Raw genomic sequence first — 22,747 nt, 5'->3', positions numbered from 1 at the left:
ATCATGAGAATATTAACACATTATGCATATTTCAGCCTGTGAAACTAGAAGGACTTACAAGTCCTCAATGAAACTTTCGCATGCATATGCGTCTTTGATTTTTTTCACTAAACAACTCTCGTGCGAAAACAAAAACACAAAAGCTTATTCTGATATTCGAACAGGCTTTTTGTTTATATCGCTATTTAAACAGGGAGTGGAAATCCGATGTGTCGCACGTCCGCCGCTCACATTGTTGTTAGACAGAAACTTGAGTGATTCACTTTTCCGATCGGCCTCAGGAGGCGTTACTCTCAGCACTATATCAGCAAGTGCAGTCGGAGCGCAGAGGGACAATCACGCCATCCTCTCGTACGGATAACCACAAGACTTTGACATTTTCTCCAGGCATCGGAATCTGGTTACCAAAGGCTAGCCTTAAAATTCTAGGAGCACCAAAAGATACCACAAGGATTGTAAGTTTATTTTTCCGTCTTGTTTGTGAGTACACGTGCTTGTGCGTGAGAGATTTGGGGGTTTAAATGCAGCCTTTTCATACGCGTATCGGACCATACCTAATGATATCCCAACACTTTTAAAACTAATTATATTATATTATTAAGTTATCAGTTTTAAATTTGACTTTAAACCCTGAGGTAACTCGCTATAATGTATACTCTAAAAAGTTAAGGTAACGTTACTTAAAAAGCACTCTTTTAAGAAATTAACCGAACCCGAAACTCTCAGTTGGAGGTGTGGATAAGCAGTGTCGCATCCCGCGGATTTGTCCCTTTAATACCAATGTACATTTGTATTTCATACAACATAAAATTAATGTTGTTGCACGTTAGAGAGTAAGTAATCCATATTTTAAGAGTAGGATACTCACTCTTGTATCCTGTATAATAGGGTCAGGTAGGTTAGAGGAACTCTTTCTGTCGAGACTCTCGGTCTTTTTCTCGGTTCCTGTGAATCCATTCATGTAAAAAGTGAGGTTGTTTGTTGGTTGAGGCATAGAGAAGCCGCGCTGGGATTTTGTTCCTTTTTTTTAAATTGCTTGTGAATTTTATGGACCAAAGGTGGTTTCATTGATAAGCAGTATTCACTTCTGTAATTGAAACTCTACTACAGTGACTTTTTGTTTAGACTATTTATGTTTTGCAGTAGTTTCTATTTATACACAGACACTATAGGATCCTGCACTGTAATATATTGTCGTTCTGTGGGATTCATTAATTTAAATTTCCTTGGTATCTGGTATTCATCCACTTTCAGTTTAGTTTCAAGGGATTTGTTTTACTCACTGTATTGTTGTTATATTACTTTCCTCACATTCTCACATACAGTGAAGATTTCATGCTTTAACCATGACTGATGATTCCCTTCATGCTTGCAAAACACTTGGAGTGAAACAATACTGAGTTTCAAGGGAACTTAGAGACTTCAAGTGAGAGAGACAGGGAGAGAGGGGGAAGGAGGGGACTGGACGGAGAGTCGCTGTGTCCGCACAGCAAACTCTTTGTGCGGGCAAGTGTGCTTGCTGCCTGGGGTCGTGAGATCAGGTGAGGGGGCCGCTGTGTTTGAGCAGTGTAAACGCAACAGTTTTACAACAAGGCTGGGGGACGTGATGGTGGTGCTTGGGGCTGTCTGTAATGGACCGTCACATTTTATGGCACCTGATTTTTTCAATTGCACCTGGTCAGTCAGGTCAGAGGTTTGTGCTGCCCTCTGTCTCCATAATCTAATGATGTCAGAGTGGAAAGCTATAAAATAAGTCCGCATCTTGCGGTACACAAAGATCACAGGATGCATTAAGAGCAGCTGTGTTACTTCTCATATTTCCTTTAATGATATTAAGGTCAGGCGCTAACTGTGTTCCAGGGTCAAAACTGCGGGTTGATTTGGAATGAAAATAAACAAGCCTAAACAAATTCTATCACTTGATGGTTCTTTAGCAAAACCCAGCATGTTTACAGATGTATCTTTTTACACCAGGCCAACTGGAAACTGATATTTTGTTTATACTGAACTCATTTCTTCATGTTCACTTCAAAAATGACAGATTAAGAAAGTGTGTTTAGAAACTGTGTTTATCGTTTCTACTTCACTGCACAAAGTTTAGTTTTAAAAGCACACTTAAATGTTCCAGTGCTTTAATTCTAATGCAAGCCCTGGGGGTTGAAGATCAAAAATGTATGATTAGAGACGTGTGTACATCTGTGTTCGAGAATGTGTAAATGAAAAACTTTGACATAGCGCCAATGTGGCTGTTTTCTGTTCTCTTTAGCTTTTGTCAGTTCAAAGCTTTGCGTTCAGTCCTCAAGCTGAGCATATCATTTTGAGAAAAGAACCTTTCACCCCTCTGTGTCGCAAAGGGAGCAGCAGCCGCCCATCCTCCTCCCCTCTATCTATGCCTTGTCTCACTTCTAACGGGCATCAGTCTTTCTAATGCCTCCAGAGCCGTCACACTCTGTTCTCTATCATTGTACTTTATCGCATGGCCCGTTGGTTGTGTTGAACTTTTTGTATAGGCAAAATGCCTACCATTTTCCATGGATATCTGCTTAGTTTTCCACTGGGTCACTGCATGACAGCAGAGGTCTGCCAACAAGTTTTGCTCAGCCATCTGAGTTTTGCTGCTGGCATTTAGTCCGTATGTTCAGCAGAGTAGTACAGCACAGCCTTTGAGCAATGAAGCACTATTGCCTTTTCTTATTAGAAGTAACACTTAAACTTTGAACAATTTGTCTGGTGAATTAGTCATATGGTGCAACCAACATGCAGAAGAAATGCGTGCAGATGTTTATAACTCTGTCAAACTCAATAAACTTTCTAAATATCAGAAAATGTGACCTTCTTAAGAGAATTAAGGGCAAGGGTGGTTCATGTTGTAAAATGTCATATGGTGTGACTGTTCAAAAGTATAATATATCTTAATAAAAAAGTCATAATGTTTATGAAAAAAATACTATAAAAAATACTAATTAGAATGTGTACAATCACGTGTATTCAAGATCACATTTTACTTTTTTTTTTTTTTTTTTTACACCACATGACTGATTAAATTGAAATAAATACTTTTCCTTTTTATTCTGGGCACTTTTGTTTATTATTGACTTTTCCCTATAATTTTTTCATATATAAAGTGCAACCCAGTAACCCTGGGAAATAAACCCATGCAATGAACTATTCAAGAAAAAAACCCTCTTAAACAGTGCAAGGTCCTGCCCTCTTTCAAGGGACCCTGGTGTGTTCGAGATGTTTCAGATTATGTGTGTTTTATAAATAAACTTTCTTTGTTATACATTTTTCTGTCCCTCTGAGTTTAATTAGACCCTGTCCTTGTTATTTTTTTCTGCCTACAAGTCATAACAGCACTTGTTTTTTGTTTCAGGTCACTGCCGTTGTGTCCCACAAGCGGCTATAACGAAGACGTGCCAAGATGAGTGTGAACGTGAATGACTTCAATGAAATTTTGGATGCACTGGGTGATCTGAACTTCTCAACTCTGGATGATAATGTCTCCCATGTGGAAGTGTGTCACAGCACCTTCAGCCAGAGGGCTTTGCTCTACGCCCTCTCCATCCTCTACATCTTCCTCTTCATCATTGGCCTCGCCGCCAACGCTCTGGTGGTGTGGGTAAACGTGCGAGCTGAAAGGAAACGTTATGAGACTCACCTGTATATCCTCAACCTAGCCATCGCTGACCTCTGCGTAGTGGCCACTCTTCCAGTCTCCATTAGTTCTCTGCTTCAACTCGGCCATTGGCCCTTTGGTGATGCCATGTGCAAAATTACACACCTGATCTTCAGTGTCAACCTCTTCAGCAGTATATTTTTCCTCACGTGTATGAGTGTGGACCGCTACCTGTCTGTGAAACTTTTTGGTGATGGTCCTAGTCAGAAGAAGAGAAGGACCAGGCAGCTAATCTGTGTTGGGGTTTGGCTGCTGGCCTTCTTTGCTGCCCTTCCTGAAACTTACTTCCTCCAGGCTGAGAAATCTAGCCATTCAGACAGCATCGTATGTAAACCTATGTACCCGGTGGACAGCACTAAGGAGTGGACTGTTGGAATCCAAATGAGCTTCTTCATGCTTGGCTTTGCCATCCCATTTCCTATCATTGCTGTGTTCTACGTCCTCCTAGCCGGCACCATCCAACCCTCAGCTGACCAGGAACGTCGTATCAGCCGCCGCCTCATATTCACCTACATTGTGGTCTTCCTAGTGTGCTGGCTTCCCTACCATGGAGCTCTACTTCTGGACACTCTAGCCTTTCTCAACGTGCTTCCCTTCAACTGCACACTAGAGAATGCTCTCTATGCAGCACTGCATCTCACCCAGTGGTTCTCCCTCCTTCACTGCTGCGTGAACCCCATCATCTACAACTTCATCAACAAGAACTACCGTTACGACCTGATGAAAGCCTTTATCTTCAAGTACTCTACCAAAACTGGCCTCGCTAGGCTTATCGATGCCTCACGTGTGTCCGAAACAGAATACTCTGCTGTGGAGAACCAGGGACCGTTGTGAACATTCTATGATGGTGTTGATCGACACCAACCTTGTAATCTCAGAGATAAACAGGGAACAGTCTTGTAAATCTCTTTGCCAAATTAGATGTTTGTAAAATAGTGGAACAACTTTGTATACATACAGTTTGCTTACCTTTTTAAACAATGAATGTTTATGCTTTTTGTACAATTTTATGACAGTTATAGATGTATTGAGAAAGCACTTGTATTGATTTTATTTGTAAGAGCATGTAAGTGCACTCTAGCTAGGCTTTTGTGTCAGTGGAATTGGTGGAAAAGGTCCTTTCCTCTCCTGGAGCCACAGAGAGACTCATATAACCCTTTCTCCGCTTATTTGTAGCTTTCCTACATCTGCCGGAAAGACTCCAACATGGCTAAACTAAAGGTCATGCATTTTTACATGTTAATGTACAGTTATGTTATGTCTGGTCAAACTGAGGGGAATATTAAAAACCCAAACAACTGTGGAGAGAGTGGAGAGAAACAAGTCCAAATCAAGGTTAGATATAGATATTGTAAATTGATGTCATGCTGTATGCTGTGCTTGTAGAAAATGATACACTTGTTTGAAAAGTTGTACATTTCAAGAACAATGATAGCAGCATTTGTAAATGTTTTGTAAATAAAATTATATTTATATACTCTGTGTGTATGATCTGTGTTTTGAAGTATTGTCTGATATATTAAAATGTGCCATTAAAAGATGTATCGATTTTCTCAGATTTGTCTTAAGGATGTTTTTTGTACAAATTTACCCATAAACACTTTTTAAGCATTAGCTTAATTATTACAGTTAGCCTATGTTATTCCTTGTTATCTTTTATATGTAACTTTTACAAGACATTCTGATAGGCAAGATCATTAATATATTACAATAGGGTTTAATTTGTTTAGATTATTAAATACGCTAAAGTATTTGTTAATTAGGGGTATGTTCACATGACAATGTTGTATTTTTCTAAAAACAGATGACCTGATGAACAAATTTAATGTTGTGAAAAGTATCCCTGTTCACATGGATCCACAGAAATTACTTAAATCGCTGTATTATGCATGTCAGGCTTGAAATCACTTTGTAAAGAAACACTATGCGAACACATAACAAACATTATGACATTTGTAGTTTACATGGAGACAATAATGGTATCGTTTTCAAAAAGTTGCTCTATGAAACCAGTTTTCATTGAAACAAGTTTGCATTTTTAGGCCCGCAAAACACTGTTGTCATGTAAATGAATGGCCAAAATGCATAAACAGTTTTCAGTTTATAGTTTAGAACATTTGTAAACACCCTCTTAGGTTAATGTTAACTTGATGTTTGTTTATAATATATTAACAGATGTACAACTTTAAATGTTAAAAATCAATTACTAAATGTAGAAAATTATCATTACCTATATGATCACGGATTACTACATATTACAAATGAAACCTTATTTAAAAGTCTTATCAAATCATATTTTGTGCATTTGCATTTTTTCTAAAATAATCTCTTTGCATTTATCATGTTGTATTTAGCTTAAGCCTACTTTCAGACCTACATAAGATCAAAGATGTGGAGAATTTACAACTCATTTCTAGTGGAAAACTGCCCATATGGCTTATATTGCCATGATGAACAGACTTTACTTACTGAGCCTGTGGGGATGGTCCACATGAGTACGGTTCTGTATGCCTTTGTGTGTACTTAAATCTCTAGGGAGGTCAGGCTCATTCTGTATCTTCAGTAAGGTTGGCTAAGAGAAAAGGGAAGTTTGTGTAATCCATACCAACTGTTCCAGGAGCCTTGTTTTCTGTGCTTCTCCTTTGTAGTTCTGAAGAATTTCCAGGTGTTTGTTTCAAATATACCCTGCTGTTGTTCCCTGTGACTGGGTTTCTAGACAGTGCAAATTAGAGAAGGCATTATTACTGTTCTCTTGGAAAGCCCACAGAAAATAACATGGCTTATTCTCTCCTATAAACCAAATGAAATGAAGCACCGATTTATGATTTTCACAAACACTTTAATGTCTTGCAAGGAGGGTATAATGACTTGGGAATCCCCTGAATCAAAGGAAAGTAGAGAAATATAGCCTGACCTGTTTACTACATGTGTTCAAACCTGTGAGTTAAACAATGTTACTTACTGTATTTAATTAAAAGACAGAAGGTTTTTGTTGCTAAACACATTTTTTTGGTCATGACACATCTTTCAGAACCCACCATATACCTCATTTCGATGATTTCATAAACTGCCAGCACAAAAATTACCTCTAAATTCAATTCCAGGGAAGTTTCTTTCACATTCTTTTTTAAGACAGCTGTATTTAGTCTAAACTGTGATTTCATATCTGTTAAGATGAATCATGAGAGTGAATATAGCAGACTGAAAGTGAATGATTGACCTTTCATGGCATCTTCATATGGGCTGTATATTCGCTATGAGGAAAAACTGTTTTTCTGCTGTTGTGACAGAAAAAAAGTTGTTTTTTGGCATCTATAATTACATTAGGAACCTTTTTAACATTGGCAAAAGGTTATTGCCGAGTGTTACTTTTAAAACCCTTGCCTGTTAGTGAAAAACTATATAAATGTGACGTTACTCCCTTTGTATTATGTTTACATCTGATTTTAATGTGACCCTAGACCTTCAGACTGCCCAAACAAACATTTGTCACTTGTTTTAAACTTAGACAAGAATCCTGTTCCAAGAAAAAAATCCAAATTTAGTTCTTTCCACTAAGACTTTTACATTTAAACTCAGCTGCGCAGTCAAGAGTTGTTTCCACTTTGTGATTTAGGAGAACACCTCTCCAAAGGTCATACTGATTCAGAATGTGTTTGTTTTTGTGTCAATACTGTGATTTATCATCATGGATATTCCCTGAGCCCCCAAAACACCCTCAGACCCCAGAGGGTTAATCAGAGAAAGGTGGCAATGCTAACACTGTGCCAGAGAGAATGGCACAAGTGAGACAGAGAGAGTGATACAGAGAGCCCTGAGAATCAGACAATAGTGTTGCTTTCGGTGGATCATTTTACAGGTAGAGAGAAAGTGAAGACTGAAAGGTCATTAGCACTCTAAGGTCATTAATAATGCCTGCTGGGAACCACCCTGTGAGAGAAGCTAATGGGCCATTCAAACACCTCACCGTGTTTAGCCTGTAACGCTGCACTAACTCACGCTTTAATTCCATTGTTTGGTAATGAGACCACAAGTTCCATTTCACATGGTTTGTGTGCGGGCCGAGATCTCTCTGACTGGGCTGAGATGCTGAATCAGTTGAGAGATGAAGAGGATGCGGGCAAAAGCGGATAAGGAGGTCCACATGATTATTTTCTTAAAACAGCTCTTGCTGAAAAGAGAAGGGTTGTTTTGGCAGTAGAACAATGATGGGAAGAGATTTATTACAGTGAATTATTTTTCTCTGGGCATCAGATACACATACAGCAACACACAAAAAGGAGATGACACACAATTTCCTTTACTTGGTTATTTGTACAAAATTTGCATGTAACCACAGTATCATTTACTATGAAGTTTCACTGTGTTTAGACATTAAATGAGGAACAAGGATGAGTGAACTTGGGAGAACGAAGAAATCAAATAAAGAGAAATGGAATAAGAGACAGATGAAAAAAAGAGTGAGACACTATTCCCTATAGGGTTTTTAGGCAGTGGATGTGGAAACAAATGAGAGTCATTTCTCTTCTCCAACAGTTTTAACCTTTGATACAATAATAACGCTTTGCTACATTGATGGATTTCACCAGCAGAAAAATGTTGACGTCTTCTAAATGAAAATTACAGCTAGAAATGTAGAAAACTCCTGACTTCTGGATGTTGACATTAGAATTCCTTCACACTTAGAGCGATTATGTGCACCAACACGCTTGGCCATGATTCTGACATACTGTCTGATGTGCTTGGATGATCTCATTTTTGAAAACAGAATAACTATTGCACCAAGCAGCTGAACAGCAGCATTAAACATGCTAATATGTTAATTTTATGGTGCAGTTCTGCACTTAACCATTTCCTGTGAATTACTCAGCATTCACAATGCCAGTGAAGCAGGCTTTGAGCTCTGAGACTGTTCCTCCTAGATGTATAAAGGGAGAGCGGGGGCTGCTCATGTTGTTGACAGACGCGTGGGAGGAGTCTGAGTTTGAGTGAAGGGCTGGGGGCACTGCTGTTGTTGTGTGGAGAAAAAGAGTTCACAGGAGACCTGTAGCCTGGAGCTTGGGCCTTTGGCGGAAAAAAAAAAAAAAAAAAAAAACACGGCTGAATTTTAGCATGAGGGAAAGGCCTTGCGCTGGCCTCCAAGACACGGTGCATTTGTGTTCTGAAAGCTCAAGACATAGTGAGAGGTTTTTCTGTCTCCCTGCATGGTTTAAATGCAGCCACGGATTTCATTCATATTGAAATTATCTTATAATGTGTGGTAGAATGGACAGTAAATCCACCGCCACACATCCAGACAGCCAGGATAGGACGTATCGACATCTATATATATTAGCGTTTGGAATTATTGCTATTTTTTTATGTTTTTGAAATATGCTAATTTGGTGTTGAATTATTATCATTTATCCTATGGAAGCCCGTATCTGCCACTGAATAATAATAAAAAAAAGGTACTTGCAACTTTTTATCTCACAATTCTGACTTTTTTTCTCACAATTGCGAGTTTCCATCACACAATTCTGACTTTCAGAAAAGCAGTATAAAAATTAAACAAAATTGTGCAATATAAACTCACAATTGTGAGTTAAAAACTTAGAATTGTGAGATATAAACTCACAGTTCAGAATTACGTGACATAAATGTGCAATTTTGACTTTTTTCATATAGACTTTATATCTTGCAATTATGACTTTATGACACACAATTGCGAGTCTTTTTTCCCTCAAAGACAACAGTCTTTTTTCCTTCTAAATTGGACATTTTATAATTCGCAATTGTGAGTTTATATCTCACAATTCTGAAGTCGGAAAAAGTAAGAATTGTGAGATATAACTTCATAACTTGCAATTGCGATATTATATTTCACATTTCTAACTTGATAACATGCAATTGCGTTTATATCTCAATTAAGAGAAAAAAGTCAGAATTGCAAGTTTGCATCACACAATTCTCAGAAAAAAAGTCATATGTGATAATCTTAATGCTTATTATTAACAATGTTGACAACTGTTTTTGCTGCTTAATAACGTTGTAGAAACCAAGATATATATTTTTTCATGTTTCTTTGACAAATAAAAAAAGCACAAACGGACAGCATTTTTTTAAAAATATGTAGCATTATGAAAGTCTTTTCTGACACATTTAATAAATTTTATTTTGTCATTGCTGAAAACAGTATTCATTTCTTATGATTTTTTTTTTTTTTTTTACAGTTTTGAATGGTAGTGTAAGACTGTTTTCACAAAAATATTAAGCAGCATTTTTACAATGGTTATTAAAAACAAACAAACATAGCATTTAAAACAATATAATGCTATCTGAGGGATCATGTAACACTGAAGACTGACAAAATGGCTGCTGAAATTTCAAAAGTCTTGGGCACCTTTCGATTTCTAAATGTGGAACATGTTCACTTGTCAATGTGATGTACTACAGGGACAGTTATGTGGCTTGGACACCTGTGTGAACTTTAGAGGAACTGGCTTCTTTCTTTCATGGAAAGCCTTGAGACCAGCTGGTTAAAAACAATTTGAAAAGTTAGTTCAGTGAAAGGCTCTTATTATTTGTTTGCAGATGCCACTTGGTTTGATATTTTGTACGTAGAGCAAAATTCTGTCTAAAATGATCAAAACTATTCACTGTACTGAGGGCCACTGTGTACTGTACATGTAACATAAGAATAGCTCAGTATCAGTAAGATTAGTAACATTCTACAATAACTTATATACAATAACAACAGTTAATAAAATAGTTAATGCAATATAGTGATGATTAATAACTTTTACAGCATTGATATCTTGTTTAATATTATTATCTACAGTACATAATACATTTTCTTAAAGGAGACCTATTATGCCTCTTTTTACAAAATGTAATATAAGTCTCAGGTGTCCCCAGAATGTGTCTGAAGTTTCAGTTTAAAATACCCCACAGATTGTTTATTATGTAAATCTGAAAATACTCATTTTGAGTGGAAGCAGAAACATGCTGTTTATGTGTCTCTTTAAATGCAAATGTGCACCACGCCCCCTTTTCCAGAACATGGTTGTGCCTTTACAGATCGTACCTCGGATACTCTGCCAAAAAAACAATTTTTTAATTGTTTGGTTTTAATTATCATGTCTATCACACTTAAATCATACATTTTAAACCATATCATTTTTAAACTTCTGATACGGTTTTCTGTGGGTGTCACATGGCATGTGAGTACTAAACTAAGTTCTCTGTCATGTCTTAGTGCGCTTAAACTGTCAAATACACAAGTTTATGGTAAAAACACACAGGAGTTACAAAACACTTGATTATGTCTGTAAATGTAAACAGCTGGGAAAGAAATCACATGTTTAAATTAGCACGCTTTGCCCAAACTTTTGCCATGGCACTAGAACTGGTACACCGTTGTTGTTTGCAGGGGTGTAGCAGCCAATTTAAAAGTGGGGGGGACAGTATGGTGATGTACATACAGTATAATAAATTCTAAACAGAAGAACAATGGGCATTTTACAGCAGCAAAGTGGCAATTTGAGGATACCCAAGAGATTTGCGCTGTGATTGGCTAAATGTTAGTTCACTCAAATCTAAATAACAAATCAGAGAACGATGGTGGAAATATTGGTGCTAGGTCAAAAAAAGTGCGGGGGACATGTCCCCCCCGTCCCCCCCGGTTGCTACGCCCCTGGTTGTTTGCGACAACAAAATGGCAGCCAGATGAGTGAAAATGTGAATATTAAGGGGTCATAATATTATAATAAGATCCCCTTACCATGTCATGGGGGGAGTAAAATCTGCTGCGCTCATTTTTTCATGCTTGCAGAAAAAGGCTTACCAAAACAAAGTTACTAGATTGTCCTTTTTCACATTTTCTGGGTTGGTAGATGCACCGGGGACCTGGTTATAACACTTCAACACAGACAAATCAGGTTTTCATGATATGTAACCCTTAATGTAAACATGTTTAACATTATTATAAAATGCTAGCTTTAACTTTCTTGTTAGAGGAGTTTTTTCTGATGAATATTATATTTGGCCTTCTCAAGTACCCCACACATTTTTCCTTTCTTTTTGCATTTTTCTTAAAACAATCATACATTACATCAGAAAGGGGAATGCTGAAAAGCTCACGTATTATCTTGGAATCACTCACCGCCTAAACTTTACACACATCCTCGTCCGTAAATAACACTCTGGCCAACTGTCAAACCCTCAGACTTCTGCTTTCACAAGCATTACAGTAATTTAAAGAGACAGGTTTAAAGTTCATATGATACTACTTATACTTTTGTGCCCTTCCTGGTCTCTTACTCACTAATTATGCACTCAGTGTCCTAAAGGACAAACTGTTTCAAGACAGAAAGAGATAGAGGTGAAAGTTTCATACTTAATGACGCATGTAACACATTCAGTTTCTTACATATCCCATTACAACAGTCTCTCTTGTTCACTGTCACACAGCATTAAGGAAACGTTACACCACCAAATCTCCTATAAGGCCAGTTAAACTGGCTTATTCAGGTTCAATGGTTGTCTCTTTTCTTAAAATCTTCTCTTACTTTTTTTTAGCCCTCATTGTAAGAGGGGGATGGTGGCTTTTGTCTAGATTCCACTTCGTTATCAGGGACTATTTGTCTCCCATCAGGTCTAGCTGCAGCTCAGGCTGGCTTATCAGCTTTTGGCTATGGTGAGACTCATGTTTAGAGCAGTGGGCAATTGTGAGGGTATTGTGGCTGTCCAACCTACAGAAAGTGTGCAGGATTGTATGCAAAGCTATTAAGAACTACTCTCTAATGCTTTGCTAACTTGCTGGCACAGTGAGAGGCAGCATGATAAGGAGAAAAAAAGAGAAACTGTGTGAAAAGTGTGGGCACATTCAATTCAAAACAGTGTGGGATGTGAATGAGGAACAGGGATTTGACCTTGACCGGTATTAATGCTGTGACTGCTTAGCAAAACTTGACCAAATTCCACAGAGCCACAGATTCGAATAGCTAACGCTAATCAGTAAGCCTTTATAACAATTAGCATTCAAACAGTTCTAAAAGGTTAAAATAAATGTTTTGTTTATGTGATATATTTACAAGAAATAACATTAAAATTCCATTCCATTTCCAAAGCTAATACTGTGGCTAGAAGGATGAGGATGAAAACCTTAACCTGCTAGCTTACCACAACCCTCTATCTATGCTAACAAAAACATTTACTCTGGCCAACTGTGATTTTAATAACGTAAACTTTACATTTTAAAGTAAGCAAGTACAGTAATTACGCCTCACAAGAAATAACAGTCAATTTTTAAAATAGTCGCTCATATGAAATTAGACATTCTCAGTGACCGATGAATGTGACCTTCGAATGTAACACAGCCACTGCTGAACCTTGTAAATGAGTGACCTTGTACTAGAGAGAGAACTTGCAGACTGATACTCTGAGGAGACTACACCTCAGATCAGGTGTGAGAAATATGTTGCCCCAAGCACTCTGTGGACATTCAACACCAAATCCCAGCACCTGGACACCTTATTCTCTCTCTTTCCTCCACTCTCGATCTTGGTTTCCCATTTTCTTCCTGTTCTTTTCATTTTTAGGATCAGCCTACAGCAACGAAAAGCCACAATATCCCATCCATGACATTTTGAAGCCCTCTTTCACTTTAGCAGGCAATCATTGACCTTTGAGATCCCACTAAGGGACAAAAAGCTTCTCGCTTTAAATGGATAGTCTGAAAATTCTGACAGCATTTATTTTCCATCATGTCACCTGTATGACTTTCTTTCTTCTGTGGAACACAAAAGACATTTTGAAGAATGTTGGTAACAATGGTTCCAGGTTCCATTGACTTCCATAGAATGGGCAAAAAATGATGAAAATCAATATGAAACTGTTTGGTTACCAACATTCTTCAAAATACCTTCTTTTATGTTGAAGGAAGATATGCATACAGATTTGTAATGACATGAGGGTGAAAATAAGATTTTTTTTTTTTTTTTTTGGTGGACTGTCCTTTTAACATTGCATCTGCATTGCATGGGATTGGTCTGCATTTCTTAATTTGTTAGATCAAGTTCTATCAAGATTTGTTGCCACTAAAAAAAGACGCTAAAATGCTTCTTGTTCACACAGATAAGTGTTATACATCATTCAAAACTGTTAGGTGTCTACTTTTATTTGTGCACACTTACAATAACAACAAAACTTTGTGATTTTGTAAACTAAAAAACAAACAGGGTGCACTTTCTTTCTTCCCTGTCTCTATGAACTTCTTTCTGAAATGCATCAGAAAAATGAACTAAAACTCAACAAATACTTGACAAACAGACATGAGAAATATGTCTATAGAAAGTTTAAAGCGTCTACAGTCGTGGCCAAAAGTTTTGAGAATTACATAAATATTGGAAATTAGAAAAGTTGCTGCTTAAGTATTTATAATAGCAATTTGCATATACTCCAAAATGTTATGAAGAGTGATCAGATGAATTGCATAGTACTTCTTTGCCATGAAAATGAACTTAATCCCGAAAAAACTGCAAAAACTTTCCACTGCATTTCATTGCTGTCATTAAAGGACTTGCTAAGATCATTTCAGTAATCGTCTTGTTAACTCAGGTGAGAATGTTGACGAGCACAAGGCTGGAGATCATTATGTCAGGCTGTTTGGGTTAGAATGGCAGACTTGACATGTTAAAAGGAGGGTGATGCTTGAAATCTTTGTTCTTCCATTGTAAACCATGGTGACCTGCAAAGAAACGCGTGCAGCCATCATTGCATTGAATAAAAATGGCTTCACAGGCAAGGATATTGTGGCTACTAAGATTGCACCTAAATCAACAATTTATAGGATCATCAAGAACTTCAAGGACAGAGGTTCACTTCTTGTTAAGAAGGCTTCAGGGCATCCAAGAAAGTCCAGCAAGGGCCAGGATCGTCTCCTAAAGAGGATTCAGCTGCAGGATCGGAGTGCCACCAGTGCAGAGCTTGCTCAGGAATGGCAGCAGGCAGGTGTGAGCGCATCTGCACGCACAGCGAGGCCAAGACTTTTGGAAGATGGCCTGGTGTCAAGAAGGGCAGCAAAGAAGCCACTTCTCTCCAAAAAAAAAAACAAAAAAACATCAGGGACAGATTGATCTTCTGCAAAAAGTATGGCGAATGGACTGCTGAGGACTGGGGCAAAGTCATATTCTCCAATGAAGCCTCTTTCCGATTGTTTGGGGCATCTGGAAAAAGGCTTGTCCAGGAGAAGAAAAGGTGAGCACTACCATCAGTCCTGTGTCATGTCAACAGTAAAGCATCCTGAGACCATTCATGTGTGGGGTTGCTTCTCATCCAAGGGAGTGGGCTCACTCACAATTTTGCCCAAAAACACAGCCATGAATAAAGAATGGTACCAAAACACCCTCCAACAGCAACTTCTTCCAACAATCCAACAACAGTTTGGTGAAGAACAATGCATTTTCCAGCACGATGGAGCACCGTGCCATAAATCAAAAGTGATAACTAAGTGGCTCGGGGTTCAAAACATTGAAATTTTGGGTCCATGGCCTGGAAATTCCACAGATCTTAATCCCATTGAGAACTTGTGGTCAATCCTCAAGAGGCGGGTGGACAAACAAAAACCCACTAATTCTGACAAACTCCAAGAAGTGATTATGAAAGAATGGGTTGCTATCAGTCAGGATTTGGCCCAGAAGTTGATTGAGAGCATGCCCAGTCGAATTGCAGAGGTCCTGAAAAAGAAGGGCCAACCAACACGGTCTCACCCCTATTCGTCACATACTGCCGTTTGGTCATTTTCCCCTCACGTCCATAAGCTGACGTTGAGGGTACCCCCTCTTCGTCGCGTGGCACCGTAGAGGGTCATCCGATAGATTTGAATGCAAATCCCTCATCTTTGGATTTTGACGAAAGGGGGTTAGGCATCCAGATGAGAGCAGTTGCGTACAAATACCACGCAGAATCTTCTACGGCAATTACGTCACCAGCGAGGCTCAGTTCGACCAGTTCACCTGATACGTGGTGTACACCTTCAAGCAGGTAAGTGACCGCAACAATCTTTTCATTATTTTAATTATTTCACTGTTTCTGCATCACTTGCATGGGGTCATGTGTTAAAACGGAAGCTTAGTGGAACAGTTAGCGCGGCTGCTAAGTTAGCCTACGATTGAGATTAGCCGAAGCTAACTTCTAACTCGTGCAGTTTGAAATCGATACATAAATAAAACTGTTTTTAATCATATTCACGTGGCTGAAATCAGCTCTACAAATCAACCAGCCTAGTATCGCGTATCATGTAAAAAGTCCGCACATTTACCATATTTTTACCATAGTAACGTTCACTGTTGCTCGACAATGTCATGTAAATGCACACTAACCACTAGCTTACTATGGTTTTACCACTGTAACTGTAGTCTTACTGTGGTATTTGTAGTATAAGCACACTAACCACTAGCTTACTATGGTTTTACCACTGTAACTGTAGTCTTACTGTGGTATTTGTAGTATAAGCACACTAACCACTAGCTTACTATGGTTTTACCACTGTAACCGTAGTTTTACTGTGGTATTTGTAGTATAAGCACACTAACCACTAGCTTACTATGGTTTTACCACTGTAACAGTAGTTTTACTGTGGTATTTGTAGTATAAGCACACTAACCACTAGCTTACTATGGTTTTACCACTGTAACTGTAGTCTTACTGTGGTATTTGTAGTATAAGCACACTAACCACTAGCTTACTATGGTTTTACCACTGTAACCGTAGTTTTACTGTGGTATTTGTAGTATAAGCACACTAACCACTAGCTTACTATGGTTTTACCACTGTAACCGTAGTTTTACTGTGGTATTTGTAGTATAAGCACACTAACCACTAGCTTACTATGGTTTTACCACTGTAACAGTAGTTTTACTGTGGTATTTGTAGTATAAGCACACTAACCACTAGCTTACTATGGTTTTACCACTGTAACTGTAGTCTTACTGTGGTATTTGTAGTATAAGCACACTAACCACTAGCTTACTATGGTTTTACCACTGTAACTGTAGTCTTACTGTGGTATTTGTAGTATAAGCACACTAACCACTAGCTTACTATGGTTTTACCACTGTAACCGTAGTTTTACTGTGGTATTTGTAGTATAAGCACACTAACCACTAGCTTACTATGGTTTTACCACTGTAACCGTAGTTTTACTGTGGTATTTGTAGTATAAGCACACTAACCACAAAGCTTACTATGGTTTTACCACTGTAACCGTAGTTTTACTGTGGTATTTGTAGTATAAGCACACTAACCACTAGCTTACTATGGTTTTACCACTGTAACCGTAGTTTTACTGTGGTATTTGTAGTATAAGCACACTAACCACTAGCTTACTATGGTTTTACCACTGTAACAGTAGTTTTACTGTGGTATTTGTAGTATAAGCACACTAACCACAAAGCTTACTATGGTTTTACCACTGTAACTGTAGTCTTACTGTGGTATTTGTAGTATAAGCACACTAACCACTAGCTTACTATGGTTTTACCACTGTAACCGTAGTTTTACTGTGGTATTTGTAGTATAAGCACACTAACCACTAGCTTACTATGGTTTTACCACTGTAACCGTAGTTTTACTGTGGTATTTGTAGTATAAGCACACTAACCACAAAGCTTACTATGGTTTTACCACTGTAACCGTAGTTTTACTGTGGTATTTGTAGTATAAGCACACTAACCACAAAGCTTACTATGGTTTTACCACTGTAACCGTAGTTTTACTGTGGTATTTGTAGTATAAGCACACTAACCACAAAGCTTACTATGGTTTTACCACTGTAACTGTAGTTTTACTGTGGTATTTGTAGGATATGCACACTAACCACAAAGCTTACTATGGTTTTTTGATTTTACGGTATACTATTTGTAAAGCACAGTAACCACAATGCTTACCACACTTTAAAAAGTTTTTGTGAAGTAATTGTAATTCAGTATTTTTTTTTTCTGTCTTGCAGTTATGTCAGATCACCTACTCCAGGAGCTCTTTTAAGTAGGGATGCACCGATCCGTATCGGCCGATCACTTGCGCGTTTTGTCAGTAAAGCCGGTTCTGTAATCAGCGGTAAATGCCATCAGGTGCGTGATTTCACGTTGAGCCGTATATACTACACACAGCCGTTGTTCACTGACGAGCTGCGCACATTCACACTGATAATGAACATTGATTTGCGCAGCTCGTCGGTAAACAACGGCTGTGTGTAGTATATACGGCTCAACGTGAAATCATGCACCTGATGGCATTTACCGCTGATTACAGAACCGGCTTTACTGACAAAACGCGCAAGCATGATCGGCCGATTCGTATCGGTGCATCCCTACTTTTAAGAAGCCATCTCTGGTAAAAGCCATCACTGTATGAACTGTAATCCATAATTAATCTACACATAGTTTTGCTCTCTCTCTTTCTGTGATTTATCATGACATTTTTAAAATCTCATAATTTTGACCAATTCTGTCAGAAAGCTGCTAGAATTAACAGGGAACTTGAACTCAAAGCTCCCAATGCTGATCTTGAAGAAGCTGTCAAAGAGGCTAAACAAGTCCTTCAATGATTCAATCTTTCACAGTAATGTTGAAGACATTTAGCCATAACTGATTTGCTTTAATCAACGCATCCTTATTTTAGGTGTTAATAATAACTTTCCTTACAGTCCTTCCTCTCAAATATTTTGGTCACAGATTTTGTTTAGCACATTGTCTCAACATGTGTGTATTTCTCTTTGTTTCAGGGTAAAGGGAAGACCAAAGGAAGGCCTGTCATGGGATTTGAATTGGGCCATGTTGTGCATTTATGGAAAAGACCAAAAGCAAAGGCAAACATTCCAATGGTATGTCAATGTTGGTCTGAGCACCTTGACTGAACTGTACTGTAGTTAAATTGTGCAGCATCTTTACATACCCTACAGCCCCATCAGAAAGAACAACCAACAAAGTGTCATGTCGAAATATTAATAACTAATACAATTTACCAAGCCTTGCATGTCTACTGATTTTTATTTTATTTTTTTCTCTTCTAGTCAACACTCACTCCTATCTCTAACTTGTCATGTGAGAAATCAGACCTTCAGTTAATTTGGCCAAATCAGATCACTTAAAGCTGTTCACACCAAGAGCAAGAATTATAATGACTAACACACTAACAGAAAATAACATTTTTTTTTTTTATTATTATAAGCGTGTGCTGCAGTTATGTTGTCTGCATTTAAATGCTCAGGCTATTTATAGTGTGGTGGATTTTGATTGGCTGTCAATGTTTTGGAATCTGGAAAAATCTGTTCTGAAAGAGATTCCAACCATATTGTTTCTGTGTCATTTTATGTCAAATAGCTGTGGTGTGGACTCATCCTTGGTGTGAAGAGGCCTTTAAACTGCTTACAACAAAACCATCAGCAGGTAATTATATTTCATTTTAGTTTGCTGTTAAATAATTTTTTTTTTTCTAATGCTGCTTTCTTCTCATTTTGTTAAACTTACACAATTCTGCCTATTTCTCTTCATCTTATTTCTTTACTCCCTCACTTAACACATTATTTTGTGCTCTGTTGAAAAATAGAAGCTTAGAGTTTGCAAGATGGCCTTTTCTCAGACTCTGAATAGAAATGTATACAGATGAACTCAGGAGCCTGCTAGAGTTGCCAGGGAACTTGAGCTTGAAGTATATAATTATAACTGCTTAATTTATATGTTTAAACAACAATAATAATTAAAAATTGGGTCAATAAATATTGTATTGTTTTAAAGCTGAAGACCAAAAAATGCAAAGAAAATCAGTCCTAGGTCCTGATGAATGAGGAATGAACATGGTCTTCTTGTGCCCAAACACAGAGCTGAAAAGTTGCACATTTCCACTGTATGTATGTATGTATGTATGTATGTATGTATGTATGTATGCATGCAATACATCAAGCAATGTGGGGCAGCCGTGGCCTAATGGTTAGAGAGTTGGACTTGTAATCCAAAGGTTGCAGGTTCGATTCTCAGGTCCGGCAGGGATTGTAGGTGGGGGGAGTGAATGTACAGCACTCTCTCCACCCTCAATACCACGGCTGAGGTGAGTCCCTTGAGCAAGGCACCGATCCCCCAACTGCTCCCCGGGCGCCCACTGCTCCGGGTGTGTGTTCACGGTGTGTGTGTGTTCACTACTGTGTGTGTGCACTTGGATGGGTTAAATGCAGAGCACAAATTCCTAGTATGGGTCACCATACTTGGCCTCACCTCACTTCCTTTCCTTTCCTTCCTTTTCCTTCAATGTAGTTACATGGGCTAGGGTTATATGGGGTATAGCAATTGATGTTAATCTCTCAAAAGACAGCAGTTACCATTTTCACATGCACTTCTTTTTTTTTATAGCTCCTAGAATTGGCAAATCAACTGTGCTATCATCTCCAATTCCATTATCTGGAATTTGGGCAGGATTGGCCAAATATGGTGAGTACTGACACCTGCACCTATTCATCAACACTATTTCTCTGGAAATATTGTTGACTTATTGTTTTGTCTGTTTGTTTGAAGGAGGATGAAGGCAGTTGACGATATCAATTCAATGGCCACCAGATGCATCATTGCAGCCTGAAACCACCAGTTAACTGCGATGAAGACTGCATTCCTGAACAACTCTACTGTGACAGCTCAGATGTTACGGTCCATAAAAGTAAACTTCACTGTTTACTCAGTTGTTTCAACTGAACAACTGCAAAATAGTTGTGAAGGGATCCTTTTGGCCCATATCTCCAACAAGAATCAATGGTAAGTCCAATGCAACAATTAAAAATAAAAATATATATTGTTTATTGATTTACAACACCCTAAATACATGTTATGTCCCTCCAGGATATTTACATCAGTTGGTGTGTGAGGAAAGCACAGAGGACCATCAGAGACTCCAGCCACCAGAGCCATGGATTACTCTCATCGTTACCATCAGGCAGAAGTTATTGCAGAACCTGCACCAGCAGACACATTTTTCCACTGGCAATTAGACTGCACTGAACTTGTACCAGAAACAATACACAGCACATCAAGCTCATATGCACTGCTCTCTATCAGTTGCACTGTCTGGACTCTAACTCACTATTATTCTGCACCATGACATTCTGTTTGCACTAATTCATTCCACACTGCGCTGCAAAGGTATGCGTACTGTGATTATTGTTTTAATTTCATGATCTCTGTATAGCATACTATTTACCATATTGTTCTCTACCTGTATTGAGTCCCTTATATGTGTGTGTTGCCTATATATTGAACATTTGTTGTCTTTACTGTCATGCTGCAGTTTGCACAAAAAAAATGTCACCGCCTGTACACTTGTGATCATGGTATTGTGAAAATAAAGTGATATGATTTGAATTGGTCACATGTCTTTTGTCCGTCAGTTGTACTGTAGTGTGATGAATAACAACCGAAATTGTTCATGACATGGAAGGGGATTATTAAGATAGGGATATGGATAAGCAAGAGGAAGAAAACCAAGAGAGCTCTGATGATGAGCAGGAAACTGAATGTGATTCTATGATGCTGAAGACATTTAACCATGCATGCATTTGGGAGGCTTCATCTGGTTAAAATAACATGGTTTTAACATAACACATTTTTATTTCTCTTGAATATCATTTGTCTTAATATGTTACTGTATCTGTCTTAGTGATGTATTGCACAAAGTATTGGATAATAACGTATGGTAAATATTTTTTATTAGGAATGGTGTTTGGTAAATACACCATTTAGTTTAGTTAACAATACACATAATTACCATGAGTGTTTTAATTAAGATGTGACATTTGGTCATATTAATGACCTTCATTACATGAAGGGAAGGCTGAAAGATTCATTAGAAGAGACTGCAACTATATTGCTACAGGCACTTTATGCACAGCTGAGGGTGATGGACCAGGGAAAGATCAACACAAATCCTGTACTGTATAATAAATAAGATGAGCATGCACATTACTGATGTTTTGCAAAGATGGACAAAGGACAAAGATGAGGAATATTTGACAAAGATACAAATGATGTCTTTTATATTATGATCCTTTGCATTGAATGAATTGTATGGCTTTTGCATAAACCACACTGTCTGTACCTTTTCTTACTGAATGACACACTGACATTGTGTAATAGTACAAAGAAGTGTCACAATATGTATTGGTTGTTTAAACTGGTGTCTTAATTTCCTGTCATCACTGTGTTCTTGCTCCTGATCTAATTAAATAAATGGAGCGCAATTCAAATAGGAAATGTCTATTCTTATTCTAAGATAACTATGACTTGCAACTTACATATTGGCAAATTGTTGAAAAGACAATCTAAAAAATGTGACTCAGCACAGTGTGTTGTCCATGATGAGAATAGATTTGTGTGTTTTTACTGCCCTTCCATCTCCAGGGGCCCAGTAGAGTCCCATGGAAGAGCAAAAAAATGAACATTTCAAATGGCTGTAAATCAGTGTCTGATTATAATGTCAAAGAGAAAATTGGCAGGACAACTACTTATGCTATGTTAATTACATAATGTTGGACACAGTTTTCAAACATACATGGAAATGTGGTATAAAGGTGTTTTAAAAAGTGATCTTAGTAAAAAACAAATTTCAGCCTGCCTCTTAAATATGTCATAGATATTTACACAATGAACATGTTTAGATAAACCTTTGTTCAAAAAAGATTGCATTTTCCACTATTTTAATATTAAACATTTTAAACTACATTACCCACAAACCTCTTCCATTCTATCTATAGAACACGAAAAAATGGCGCTGTTATTTGTAGTTTAAGATCTGCTTAGGGTTAGGGTTAGGATCTCTGTAAATTAGGAAGTTCTCACAACATAGCAACACTTCGTTGTTAACTGAAGGTATTACTGATGTAATAAGAGCAACACGGACTTTGCAACATTAAGCGTTGTTTTTCATTTGGATTAAAAGATAGTCCAATCACAGCGAGTTCCAAATGGCAACCCAATTGAACAGTCGTCTCACTTACTTGTCCACATATGGTCATTTATAACAGGTTCTTCCGGGTTCTTGTGGCAAATACAA

General features: G+C 38.0%; 1 protein-coding gene and 1 long non-coding RNA gene across 2 annotated transcripts; both read left to right on the top strand.

Annotated features, from left to right (window-relative positions):
• The first annotated feature begins 318 nt into the window (after nt 1-318).
• ackr3b (atypical chemokine receptor 3b) lies at nt 319-5,229 on the top strand. The gene is made up of 2 exons (XM_073852083.1): nt 319-455; nt 3,374-5,229. The coding sequence occupies exon 2, from the start codon at nt 3,422-3,424 to the stop codon at nt 4,508-4,510; it is 1,089 nt and encodes a 362-aa protein (XP_073708184.1). The 5' UTR covers nt 319-455; nt 3,374-3,421; the 3' UTR covers nt 4,511-5,229.
• Nucleotides 5,230-20,285: 15,056 nt separating this feature from the next.
• LOC141346413 (uncharacterized) lies at nt 20,286-21,060 on the top strand. Its single transcript, XR_012357210.1, has 2 exons — nt 20,286-20,457; nt 20,542-21,060. It is a non-coding gene; the product is annotated as an uncharacterized lncRNA (long non-coding RNA).
• The last annotated feature ends 1,687 nt before the right edge of the window (nt 21,061-22,747 follow it).

This window comes from Garra rufa, chromosome 12 (genome assembly GCF_049309525.1).
Source record: "Garra rufa chromosome 12, GarRuf1.0, whole genome shotgun sequence".
Classification (NCBI taxonomy): Eukaryota; Metazoa; Chordata; class Actinopteri; order Cypriniformes; family Cyprinidae; genus Garra; species Garra rufa.
This window is presented reverse-complemented; position numbering and strand designations above follow the sequence as displayed.